This window comes from Mangifera indica, chromosome 3, assembly GCF_011075055.1.
Source record: "Mangifera indica cultivar Alphonso chromosome 3, CATAS_Mindica_2.1, whole genome shotgun sequence".
In the NCBI taxonomy this organism is placed as follows: domain Eukaryota; kingdom Viridiplantae; phylum Streptophyta; class Magnoliopsida; order Sapindales; family Anacardiaceae; genus Mangifera; species Mangifera indica.
The window spans coordinates 20,311,512-20,324,841 of record NC_058139.1 but is presented as its reverse complement, the minus strand read 5'-3'; the positions used below and the strand labels follow the sequence as shown (position 1 = coordinate 20,324,841).

The window sequence follows — 13,330 nt, the reverse complement described above, 5'->3', positions numbered from 1 at the left end:
ATTTTTTCTATTAAGCACTTGGTATGGTGATTGATTACTGAATGAGATGAGTTTTGGCTTGTGGGGGTCTTCTCTCTCATGAGAGGAAACTTCTTGGGACTGCAATTTCTTGGACCTTGAATGTTCTCAGTCATCACTGGAAACCTGATTGTGTGAACATTTTCGCAAATGGTGACATGCTTTTTATGACTTTGAATGAGATTTCATCATCAGTGAATCAACCATTAAAGGCGTATTAGGAGTTCTTATAACCTGCCAAGTTAAAGTATGCCTTTGCACCAGTCAAATACAGTTTTCCATTTTTTCCCCTTTGCACTATTTCCACTTTGGCAATGCTCAGGCTTGTCACTAGTGTCAAAATGTGGCTGGAACAATCAACTAAATATGGGTAAACATGATAAAATAGCCGCCTGTCTGCCAACACATCCAAAGGCGGCAGTCAGTCAGAATTACAATGCAGAATTTTTCAGGAGGGATCCAGGAAATAGAGGAGGGAGCTGAAGAAGTATGAGTCCAACTTATGCGATATGCATTCAATTTTGAATACCCAATTAGATATCAAATCGATTTTCTCATGCTCACATTAAAGGCTTTCATGCTCAAAATATAATTACGTATTATCTAAATACCTAATTAAATTATCCAAATTAGATGTAGACAGTTTTTATTAATGATGTTATGTTTATCAGCTGTTGAAGTTGCAATCTTCAGAACAGAGAGTTGTACACGACAAGCAACAATTTGAGGTTATACCAAATATAACTGCACTTGACTAATACTTGGAGCATTGAGTTATCCACTAGAATAGACAATGACATTCTGAATCAAAACTATGTTGGATAATCAACAGGCATTCAAATCAATCGCAAATTGTCATTTGTTTATCTAGCAATAGATGGGTGGATCCAAACAGAGCCGAATCAAGTCTGACTTTGTGTTCAGTTCAAACAAACCGAGTTTAAAAAGAGGTTTTCCCTCGATAATGTAATTAGATAACTGATGCCAGATTCATTTCCCTGATGACTTTCTATCTTCTCTAATTGGCTTTTCCTCTTATCTGACATTTTCTCGTCCGAGCTAATCATCATTTCTAAAAGTCTAAAGGAGAAGTCTCAATCAAATAAATAAATATGAAGGCAAATCAAAACACAAAAAACAATTCAAAATCAAATGCAAAACTATCTCACTATATATTTTATAAAGCATAAAACAAAAAAATTCAGTCTACAGAAACTGTTTTCACCACCAATACGGTTTTCGAATAACCCATCAAACAAGTAATATCTACCACCTAAAAATAAATTTCAAACCAACTCAACTTTTTCCATTTTATTTTATAATTGTTCCACACTGAAATGGTCAACCTGTCTATTATTGTCTCATATTTGTTGTATATAATGAAATTGAGAGAGAGCAAAATAACATAAATCCTATTTTTCCAGAATTTTACTGAGTAGCAGTAGCGAGCTATAGATCAAATTTATCAACCATTAACCAAAAACCCAAAATACATCCAAGCCTCATTTTCTCAGAAAAAAACTAACTTGATAAAAAGAAAGGCAGAAACACTCTTTACATAACATTTCGTTTTTCTTATGAAGACATTACAACCTCACTCCAAGTCTAATACCCAACAATTCCCTCAAATACATTATTACAACGGAAAAACAACCCTTCAGTTGGAGGGTTAACTCTGTCATACCATCCTTTACTGCCCATTTGAAGGTCGGAATACCGTGTAGCCATTAACACCACATGCCAAATTTGAATACTCCGGGTGGAAATAGGGGTAACCGTCGCCCAGCAATGAGAGATCAGAACCAGCCATCTGCCACACAGTCGGAGCCATTCCATCCATTTGCCCATTTGAATAGTGCACTGCAGTAGTTTGGGGAATGTGTTCCCTTACTGAGTCATAATGGCTACCAGAAGAAATATACCCCCGGTGGAACCCATCATCATGGTAACTCCTTGTCCGTTCAAACCTGAATGAGCCGGATGAGTCACCTGATATGCTCATATCACATGGGAAAGAATAATGCCGATTTAAAACGTGTGGTCCATTGCTAAGAGACTGAAGGACTGTGCTTGCCCTACCTGCCCCAGCTCCATGTTCTTCAGCAAGCAGGTCATTGATGATATCAATGTGAGGAAATTCATCTGCCAACACACCTTGGGTTTGCCTTCCTGATGTAGAGGTAGAAAACTCATTAGAGAAGTGCTCCCTGGATCTAGAGGGCACAGGCTTGTATAAATCAAGGTTTTGCATATCATTGACCAGGGAAGAAGGATCATGGCGCATCATTCTGCTGCTATCCCTCTGGGAACTCTCGACCCACTGCTGCCCATTCTGTAAGACATCCTGGGAGACCATGCCAAAAGGAAAGCCCGACTGGACTGGATTTGGCTCCATCCTTTCCGAGCTCTGGGGTGTATACATAGGTGCAGATACCAAGACAGGCTGTGGTGTGTATGCATGTGATGGCTTCACTGCCAAACTCGGAGAGCTAGGATGTGTTAAACCAGCTGAACTTGAACTAACAGGGTTTCCCAATTTGGCATTTCTGTAGGACTGGGCAATATAACTATGAGTAGCAGGTGAGAGATCAGGACCTAAGCGCCCAGCTGCACTAACTGAACGGGCAAGTAGTGGGGAAGTATGAACCATGGAAACAACAGGGGCAGTTGGCCGAGGACCAGGAACAAGAGGGGCACTAGAAGGCCTTGACATCGCAGGCAGCTGCTGTTCCAGGGATTTTTCAGTTGGCTTTGGCACTGCAGGCTTCAGGATCTCAGATCTAACCACAGCAGTGGATTGGGATGAAGTATTCAATGCTGCTGTTTGATCAGTCTGTTGCTGGCCATTTGGAGTGGCTTTCATATTCGGAACCAGATCTGCAGTAGCAGAGCTCTTTGGATCCGACTTTGATTGGGCAGTGGACTGTGTATTTCTAGTTGGACTTCTTGAAGAGGATGATACAGCTGTTGTCTTAACTTTAGCTCTTTCTGTATCCACTGGATCTTTGATAATCAGTTTCTTTTGTACTGGAACAACTTCTTCCTATTACATGAAAAGTAATTCCCATCATGACAACACTCAACAAAAAGTTCAAAAGATAAATACAAAAATTTTAACATAGCCCTCTGAGAAAAAACTAAAAGCTTTAATGACTAATAAAAGCTGTGCCCAAGACACCAAGATTCAAGAAGAAAATTTTCCAATATTTGAGTAAACACTCAAAAATTACTTTCAAACAGTTTGTAACAAACATGTGTTCGCAAGGAACATTCAGTAGTTTGTTTGCGTACATCCAAACTAAGTACTAGGAATAGTTTTTGTTCATTACCTAAACAACCATGACCTGTAAACGTGTTTCAAAAGATGCAAAATAGTAAACAACTTCGTCAACAAAAGATAGAAGGTTACAAGCATGCATATATTGTGTTAGCACAACTATGACAATTTATTACAAATATACATATTATGCTAGCTCAACAAAAGGATGAATAAAATAGAATGATATGCCCAACAAAATTTTGAAAATAATATTTATAATAATATATGGATAAGACACTAATTTTACAATCAGCTTATGCTGTAAAAGTCAAACAAATACTCCTTTTGAAATTGACATAAAAATAAGAATTTTTTCCCCACAAAATAAATCAAACAAACAAAACAATTTTGAAGTCAAAGAATGCTAACAAATAGATGAAGTAAATCAAAAATTAATTCATCACTTCCATGCTTCCAACATCTGTGCTACTAAATGCATTAAAATTTGCACACTAAACAAATACCTAAGACATAAAAAAGAATTATAGTAAACCACCTTGTTGACCACATGCTGCCCATGCCACTCTGGCTGATCCTGAAAAGATGAAACAACTGTCTCAGACTCAGATTCACCAGCCTTACTGCTTGCAGAGATGTCATTATGCTCCGCTGCATCTGTAGCAGACCTATATGGCTGATCATCTATTTCATTTGCCCAATTACTTCCATCATGTGCCACCTTACCTCGCTGGCTCTTCCCTCTACAAATTCAGACAAGCCAGGTTATATGAATTCTGAATATTCTGTTGCAGTACAAGTATAATTAATGTAATTATTTGTTTACCTGCTAGGTGACTTCTGATTTTGGTAGTTTAAGGAGTTCCCTTTATAGGGCCCATTCATAACAAATGATGGGACAGAATCAGTAGAGCACGTTGATGAACTATCATCCATTAAATTCTTTTTTTCAGCCATACCATTTGGTACAGATGATAGGCCGCAAATTCCACTGCTACTGGCTTCTGTGGGAGGAGTAACTTCAGACGTATCGGTATCCCTGTCTTCTGAATCAGGCTGAAGCACTTCAGCAACACCATCAACTGAATCAGAAACATCTGAAATATCTTCCAGCACATCAGACTTTTCAAGCACAGGCTGAGCTTCTTCTGAAATGGATTCCTTTTTCTCATCACTAGGGTTTTCTTCGTCATGTCTGTCCTGATTACCAGCACTGGGCCTTTCCTCCCTCTTTTTTTCTTTCCCTTTGCGATTGTTTCGTTTCTGCTTGGCCTACAATATACAACAAAAAAGGAAACGGTATCACACTCCAAAAGAAAACCAAGCACCCTATGAGAAAACTGCAAATACTTTTATATTGGCAACTTCATTATTTCATTATATAATTGCAAAAATCAATAATAAAAAAATGCAATATCAAATCAAATATTGTAGCCCAAGAAATGATGCAGCAAAAATAAGTATCTAACAGCTGATATTGCATGCCCACTATTCCTATAAGAGAAATAATACGCACATTGGCAATCATATACCAAAAATTCAGTGACATGGCTAAAAGGTGATTATGTAATGACAAAAAAATATATATAAATGCCAATCTAAGCCCGAGTTTCCCAAATAAATTTTATAAATAGATGATAAGAAATACCACAAAAAGTCAATTCAAAAGGAGATCAAAGGTTTCTAATATTTCTTTGTATAATAAAAACTCAATTATAGCTTCGGTCTTACCAAATGAAGACTAAGATATCATACCTGCTTTTTCTTTGTTTTCTTCTCCTTTTCAGCAGCACCACGTTTAGCCTTCTGCTCACTTTCAGCCAGCCATGCTGCTTCCTCTTCACGAATTAGCTCTTCTTGCCTCTTCAATGCAACAGCTTCCTGATAGGCAACTTCAATTTTATTGCTGCATGCAACCATGAAAATAGTTTAAGCATCCATGTTTACTGAGAACCGGGTAAAATAGGTTAACTTAGCAGCAAATTCCAACAGAAAGAAAACCAATGCAATTTTGCCTGTGAGGTATCAAATAATGAAGAAAAAAATGGAATCTGTAAACAGCATTGGAAAATATAATTAACCTACATGCTAGAAACACCTGCAAACATTAATAGAAAGCTCAAAATTGCCCATGTGATTAAGTTGTGGAGAAGATAAGAAATTTTTGGCCATTAGAAATGTATGATAAACAAATATACTACCTGAATATATGGGCAAGGACAAAAATTTCCACAGTCCTACGCCCCAATTCTGTAAGACGCCTTTCATCCCGCTCAATAGAATCCTTGTTAAAGTCCTCCCCAGAGCTACCATCCTTTATACACAAGAATACATGTTGCTAAGTCATTCAATGAAACATATAGCTAAACATTTACATATTGGACCAAGTTATTGTAACTTAAGAATGTAACTTCCATTTCCGCAAGATTCCACATCAATGTATATACTCAGATCATTGATGAAACCAACATAAAAGCTAATAAACTCCATAGCACATAATACAAAATTATACAAGATGAAACCAACTCAAAGAAGGGCACATCACATCCTAATAATATAGCATAAGCAACATCAATTATTTTCCCTCTACTTTCAGATCCTATCATCATCTTTGTAACAGAGGCATTAGGAATGTAATTTTACAGAAAAAGCCAAGCATAAAATAATAAAAGTGAAAAAAATTGAAGGATGAGAATCAAAATCTTTAAGGTAAGTAACTAAAAACACAGCTGCCATCAGAATTTGTCTGCGCATGTGAAACCTCTCTACCACCACCAAAGCGGCCACCAAAATTTCTCCAGTGCAGGCAAAACTGATCCACCACTGCAAAAGCTGCCACCAATACCCAATACAACCATAACCTAGGTACCCTGTGCCAACTCATCAAATACCCAAAAAACCTACCTACCAAAACCCAGACTTAACCAATTAACTTTTTAAGGGCTAAAAAGATTCAAATTAAATATAACATGTGCATACACAACATCATTGTTTCAGAATTTCAGAAAGGTCCAGAATAATTAATCAGTGCCGTATCAATAAGAAGTCGTTCAATTAGAAATATGCAAAGCACCTCCAAAGAAACTATTAAAAGGAAAGAAAGCAATTGATGCTTCATAGCAACTATTAAAAGATTAATCTGAATCAAACAACTCATGACTTCTTCAGTTCATATTAACCAAGGGCATAACTCTTTATACCAGAGTTACAAAACCCACCTTCATACGATTTTGAGGACCTTTCTCATCTTTTGGTGGCAATGGTTCCAAGGCAGCCCTCTCTAGTAGTAGCACCACATCATCCACCAAAACAAACATATCATTCTCTACATGAATGATGGGAGCTGGAGTTTCCTCAGCATCCAACAACTTTGGTCTCACTTTGTTGCACTTAGACTGCCCTTCAAGAGCCCTCAATCCACTATACAAGGAATCCATAACCAAAGTAGATGTGACTTCCTTTTCTATAAAAAAGTGCTTTACAACTACTTTCAGAATTACATTTGTTTTCTCTCTAGACATATGGCGCCTAGCATTTTGGTCAATTCCCAACCAGAAAGCACAGAAGCTGCAACCATGGCAATACATATATTACTGTCAAACACGCAAAGTTCTTCATTAAAAACACACAAAATTCATGGGAAATGCTCCAAACCATATCTTACAAAAGTAATATACCATCTCAAAGGAATAATCAAACTTGTAAGTCAACCAATATGAATATACAATACCTTGACCACCGAGCTTTGTCCTCTATCAACCTCCCAAGCTTCCCTCGTCTTTCTTCCACAAAACGCCGACATATTTGCTCCACATTTGTCAAATATACCCTAACAAGTTCTCTCCTATACTGACAATCAAGGCATCGAAAAGGGCGATCTGATTTCTCCCTACAAACCCAAAGCAAAACAAACACATTTATGCAGAAACAAATATCAAAAGGAGAATACATATAGAATAAAATAAAAAAAATCCTCAAATAACACAGAGTTGCAAGGTTTACAATTTAAAAAAGAGAAATGACTTAGGAGATTACAAGTTAAAAAGCAAATCATGGCATATTTTAAGACAATTTAATAACATAACACATTTAGCAACAGAATAGGGTTATAGGAAAAAAAAACAATTATTGTGCTGTAACGATACTAAGTACTCATAAGAAAGTAACCATCAAAGTTCACAAAGTAGCATATTAAGTTATTAAGTTATTAACTTGTTCATTCAACAAAATTCATACAAAAGGCTAACAATTTAAAGAATACTCACCTTTATTCATGGAAAATCTTACCCAAGTTTAATTCATTAAAGAACATGATACAAGAACATTTGCACAACAAAAACAAATACCTAAGACTATCCTTGCAAAAATATAAAGGAAATTTTACATGAAATTTACTTCGTCAACTAGATGAAGCATTGAAGATACCTGATGACTTGAACTTGAGCCTTTATAATTAGAGTGTCACCATCTTTAAATCCATCAGACACTTTTGATAGCTCCATGAACTTTTTCCAACCCCAGTCATGCTCTTTCTTCCAAAACCGATGCAAAGTATCTGCAAAATTTCAATTTACTAAATTACAAAACAAGAACCTGGATATGCTAAACAAAAACCCTTTTAAGCAAACCAACCAGAATATTTTGATTTCTTCGGATCTCTATTTACAACAGATATTGTAAACTGAGCAAAATGACTCCAGCCTGTTACACAAAGGCAAGAAAAACCACACAATTATAACCATTAAGATTAAAAAAATATACAGTTCATGCAATTTGAAACCTATTGATGATACCAAACCTGGTAGGAGTTTGTCATGATTCGCAACACAGAGAAACAATGACAGATGATTGCAAACATCACAGCCCTGGGGATAAATTAAAATATACCTGTGACCGACAGCAGAAAGTGTTATTGTTCACAACAAATGTAGCAACTTTTCAATCCATAAGATTGAAGACATGACCTACTTGAGCAGCTAATGGAAATAAATTAACAACTTTTGACTTCTATGAAAAAAATCTTAGCTGAATAGTAAACAAAACTTCCAAATTTACAGATGAAGAACCCATAATTTATAATGAAGAATTATGTACATTGCATAGAAACAAAGATACAATACAATAAGAGTCTCCTTCGACAGAAGTAAAGATTAAAAATTACGAATGAGATGAATTAGAGCTATCTGAAAGTTCAAAAGGCTGATCTTTCACTAGTGTTAAAAATGGGCTAAGCATCTGAAGGACATATATTAACAAACGTGTTTCTGTCACTAAACAGATGTGCAAAGATTTAATCCACACAATTTGATAAGAAAAGCAATGGAGAAACTAAATATAATGAAAAAAAAGAATGAGAAACCTTTCGTACTCAAAACCTCATACCATTTGTAGCCACCAACTTCAAATACACTACTACGGAGTTCGCGTTTGCTAATCTGTGAAAAATTCTCTATCTTCCACGTGTATTTTCCATACAGGTCAGAAGGTTTTGGCCCTACAAAGAAGTAATCTTAGTTAGAGAAGTATAATGGTGTTTAGAAAATGATTTAAACATAACATAAATAGAAAGAATATAATTTAATATTTCTCTTCATGAAGAGAGAATATAAAAAAAGCAAGTACAGCTATCTCGGACAACTTCCAAAATTAGACTACTAGATGGGAAAACTAGCATTTTTGGACTCCATTAGCATTATCTTCAGACTCAACTGCCTATATGCATCCGTACCCATATAGAATATGAAGAATCCTCCACAGGGATAGCATCCAACATATTTTACTCATAAAGTAAGCAAAACCAAGCAACATGAAAGTCTAAACAATTTACCAGCATGGCAAAGAAAAATCTATAACTGTCATAAGCTCAAACAATGTCCAAAATATCTAAGACAAAGCATCATATAATACAAGGCTCACTTATTCATCTATGTATTACATATTACTAGCAAGTTATGTGAAAGATGGTTTCCACCTTAAACATTTCAATATTAAAGAAAAAACAGCAATTTGATCTTAAAGACACTTCAAATTTGCATTATATGACCATTTGCTCACTTAGCAGGTAATAAAGAAAAGAAAATGTAAAGCCTCTACATTTCTCATTCTACTACTTAGTTCACTATTGTTTTGGAAAAACAACTAATTAATTCACCCCAGATGCATAGTTCCTTAATTCATCTAAAAGATTCCAGGAAAAAGAACCAAAATGGGAAGCAAACTGTATGTGTGTTCCCTTCCCTGGGACTTTTTGAGATCAGGTAATACATTATTGAGCATGTAAATAAGTTAGAAAACTAGAGAAGTATAACTAATATACAATATCTAAGAGGTGAGAAAGTCTGTCAATTTGCTCCACAAGGAAATAAAATACAAGGCTCAAAATTGCAAACAAAAGGTTTGGATACTAATAATTTGATGGTTTGCAACTTAAATAAATATCAAGTGAACACATAATTCAAGTGCAAAAAGCAAGAAAGTGTTCAAAAGCATTTAGGCACCCACAAACCACATGCATATAGAATCTCCATCTCCACCCCAGATTGTACCATGACCAATTATAATCATCCATTTATTCAATCAAACAAAATTAGGGTGTAGAGATTATTAGAATTTGAGGAAATGCAATTTTCACCCTCAGGCTCCTTGGCCTGTATAGACATTGTATAATAATAACCCATAAGCTGAAAAACTCATAGAGAACCACGTCTTTTCTGCTTCAGAACTTATAGCTATTGACAACAAGAAAAAATTGTAATGTTACTTAGAACCATGGATCACAAACTCATTCACTATAGGGTGCGAAAACCATACAGCCATCATCATCATCATTGGTGTCCCAATATGGGGGCGAAGTCGATGGAGTTCCATTCTCCACCTGCTCAGACGACCGCCACTCTGCTAGTGCTTCCCCTGACTGGCATCGCTGTCCACTTGATATACCCTCCACAGACATTCCCACTCCAGTTTCCTCACTTGAAATCCCCGCCATTTTCACTCCAGAATTCCTTCCCCCACACTCCTTCGACTCCACTCCCTAAAATACGACATGTCCACATAATAAATAAAAAAAGATTCAACATCAGCTCTTAAGCATCACTTCAAACACTATCAATGCATCAAAACACGAAAAAATAAATAAAAACCACAAATAAGTCCATAAATACACCAAAAACCTTCTCAATTTTAAAGCTAATAGGTTTACAATTCAACAAAAAGTAAAATAATAAAATAAAAAACCATGTGTTCGGCTTCTGATAATTTTCATCGCTATACTGAGATACTATAGTTTTCAATGTCTGTAAAGGATATTAATACCAAGCACGAAAAAAGTCAAAGTAATCAGAAACAAACTTGGACATCAAAATCTCAAAAACCCAGTTAAAGATTAATCAATTAGATTGAAAACTGAATAAACAATCAAACGAACCAATAACATAATAATCAAAACTATCAAGATAAACCCAATTACAATACGTGACAAAAAAAGATAAAGATCGTTGAGAGAAATCCCCAAAAACCCCAATCAAAATCAAACCCTAAAACAGGAAGCGAAAAATCATGGAATTGAAAAAGAACAGACGACATCGTATACAGATCGAACCTGAAACCGAAGAGCAGAGGACCGTTCCCAAATTGGGTTATGACAGCTCTTTGAGATTTTAGAGAGAAAGATAGAGAGGGGTCCAATACAAAGGAGCAGTAAGGAATTAGAAGAGAGAGATGGACCCAAAAAAGGAAAATTATTTGCTCGATTTATTTATTTTAATTTCGGTTTTGTCTTCTTTTATTTTTTATTTTCATCAAATATAGGGGGAATTAAAAAAAAAATATCGGTATGACGAGGAGGAATAAGGGAAGAGAGTGGCCGAGTAGGTTTGGCTTTGTTTCTGTTTCACCTGTAACCCTTTTTTATTTTATTTATTTTTCTATTAATTAATTAAGGGCAAATAAATATAAATAAATAATTAAAAAATAGGAGGTCGGTGACAACTATCAGAGAGCCGAGCAAGAAGGTGGAGGTGGAGGTGGTGGTGGTGGAGGTGGAGGTGGAGGTGGTGGTGGTGGTAGTGGCAGCGGCGGCTCTTAGCCTGCTTATCTTGCATAAGTCATTCTTCTTGAATGGCTTAACACTATGTGGGTTCCACTTTTTTTTTTTAATTTTATTTTACTAATTCTATGATGAAGAACTAGTAGCAGTTAGGGTTTGGGATGATGTGATTTTGAGATTTAATGGGTCGGGCCGGGCTGATTTACATGGGCTTTAAGAGGAAACCATTTAAGTTGAGAAGCCAAGCTCTAAAAATATTGCCAATGAACTAAGAATAAATTGGTGAAAGGGTAGAATCAAATACTCTATTTTTTATTCTTGTCCCTGCAGAAAAAGTCAATCTTTATTCTCTGTTTATGCCCTTTTAAGAGGATAACAAAAATTCATCATCTTTTACCTACAAGAAAATATTTCATCTTTATGCCCGTGAGAAAAAATTTTTTTCCCATACACTTTAAACATAACATAAATATATTAAACAAAAAAATTAACTAAAACTAAAATCAACCCACCATTTTAAATATTACAAATAACATATTTAAACCATCTTAATATAAAAAATAAATAAATAAATTTAAAAATCATAAATAATCTAAAAATATAAAGATGTATTAGTATTTTTAAAAAATTTAATAATATATAGAAGTGGAGATGAGGACGAAGAGAGGGATAAGGTGGGTCAAGAAGGGGACAAAAGTGTCTTTATTCTTGATTATAAGGATATTTATTGCCTTCATTCTGGTTTCTTTTCTTATTTTTATTGAAAAATCTCTTTTTTTTTAGAGTCACATAACGTCAAGATCTTAAATTCATATCAAAATTATCATCTAATTTAATTAAATCTTTGAATAATGTATAATAATATAATTTGATAAATTTGAATACTTAAGTAACGCATCCGTGTATAAAAAGAGAAAAAAAAAAAAGGTAATATTACAATGATGTAACAGTGAATAAATAAAAAACCATATTAATTAATTTATATACACTTGGCAATTGGTATATCCAATTCAACTATATATTATATAAAAATTAGTTTCAGATTCATGTCATAGACATGACCTTTGCTTTGAGAAACCTATGAAATTTGGAAAGTCTATTGTTAATAGAGTAATGTGACATAAATTTAATCTGAAATATTATATTATGTATTTAAACGATATATTATTATATAATTTATTGTTATTTAATTTTTAATTTAAAATTATCTAATTAAATATTCGATTAAATAATTAAATCTGGATATACATAACAAAATAAGGAAATATAAAGGAGGAAGAAAGTAGATTTTTCCTAATTCCATATTAATAATGAGAGACTTTAATATTTTTCCTAATGACGTTATACTAAATATCTTAATTATAATAATTGACATGAATATAAATTTCCTAATTTAACTAATATAATCATCGAACCAAAGAGAGATTAAGACTTATTTGTTGCACATTCCCAAGACATCACCGTAATATATTTATATTCGTTACGAGGACTTAAATAAGAGAAGTGATGTTGAACGTATCGGTATGAAAAGTAAATAACAAATATATGAATAAAATTGATGTAAATAGTTGTTGCATTGGTTGGGGTATTCTTAAAGCTGAAATACTTCTGAATGATCAATATTTTACTATTTTAGGTTTAATATTTTCATTGTGGCTTTTCCTGTCTCCCAATCATCACTACTCAAAAACTTAAGCAAACAAATCGCTAACTTTGTCAATAGTGTCTTGTCCCTCTTGTAGTACCACACTTGACCGCACTCACACCTACCACCAAAGTTGCTAGCTTGGCCTTGAACCCTTCATTTTTCACTAACCTCTCCAATCTCACCAACATCCCCCCAACCACCCCCACATCTGCGTCTAACACCTCAACGATCGTCATGGCCAGGCACAACACTATATTAGACTTATGTTCATATCATGCTTTGTGAAAAGCACATCAAGCAATTCCTCCCTCTTTCACAATTTTACTGCCTCCAACAACAA

At 34.8% G+C, this 13,330-nt stretch overlaps 1 protein-coding gene across 1 annotated transcript; it reads right to left on the bottom strand.

Moving 5' to 3' along the window:
- Positions 1 to 1,419: 1,419 nt before the first annotated feature.
- Positions 1,420 to 11,349, bottom strand: LOC123211543 (TNF receptor-associated factor homolog 1b-like). The gene is made up of 13 exons (XM_044630341.1): positions 10,896 to 11,349; positions 10,106 to 10,328; positions 8,678 to 8,789; positions 8,094 to 8,182; positions 7,928 to 7,996; positions 7,721 to 7,850; positions 7,026 to 7,184; positions 6,514 to 6,862; positions 5,497 to 5,609; positions 5,051 to 5,201; positions 4,122 to 4,567; positions 3,834 to 4,038; positions 1,420 to 3,061 (listed from the first exon to the last, which is right to left on the bottom strand). The coding sequence occupies exons 2-13, from the start codon at positions 10,281 to 10,283 to the stop codon at positions 1,709 to 1,711; spliced, it is 3,354 nt and encodes a 1,117-aa protein (XP_044486276.1). The 5' UTR covers positions 10,284 to 10,328; positions 10,896 to 11,349; the 3' UTR covers positions 1,420 to 1,708.
- Positions 11,350 to 13,330: the final 1,981 nt, after the last annotated feature.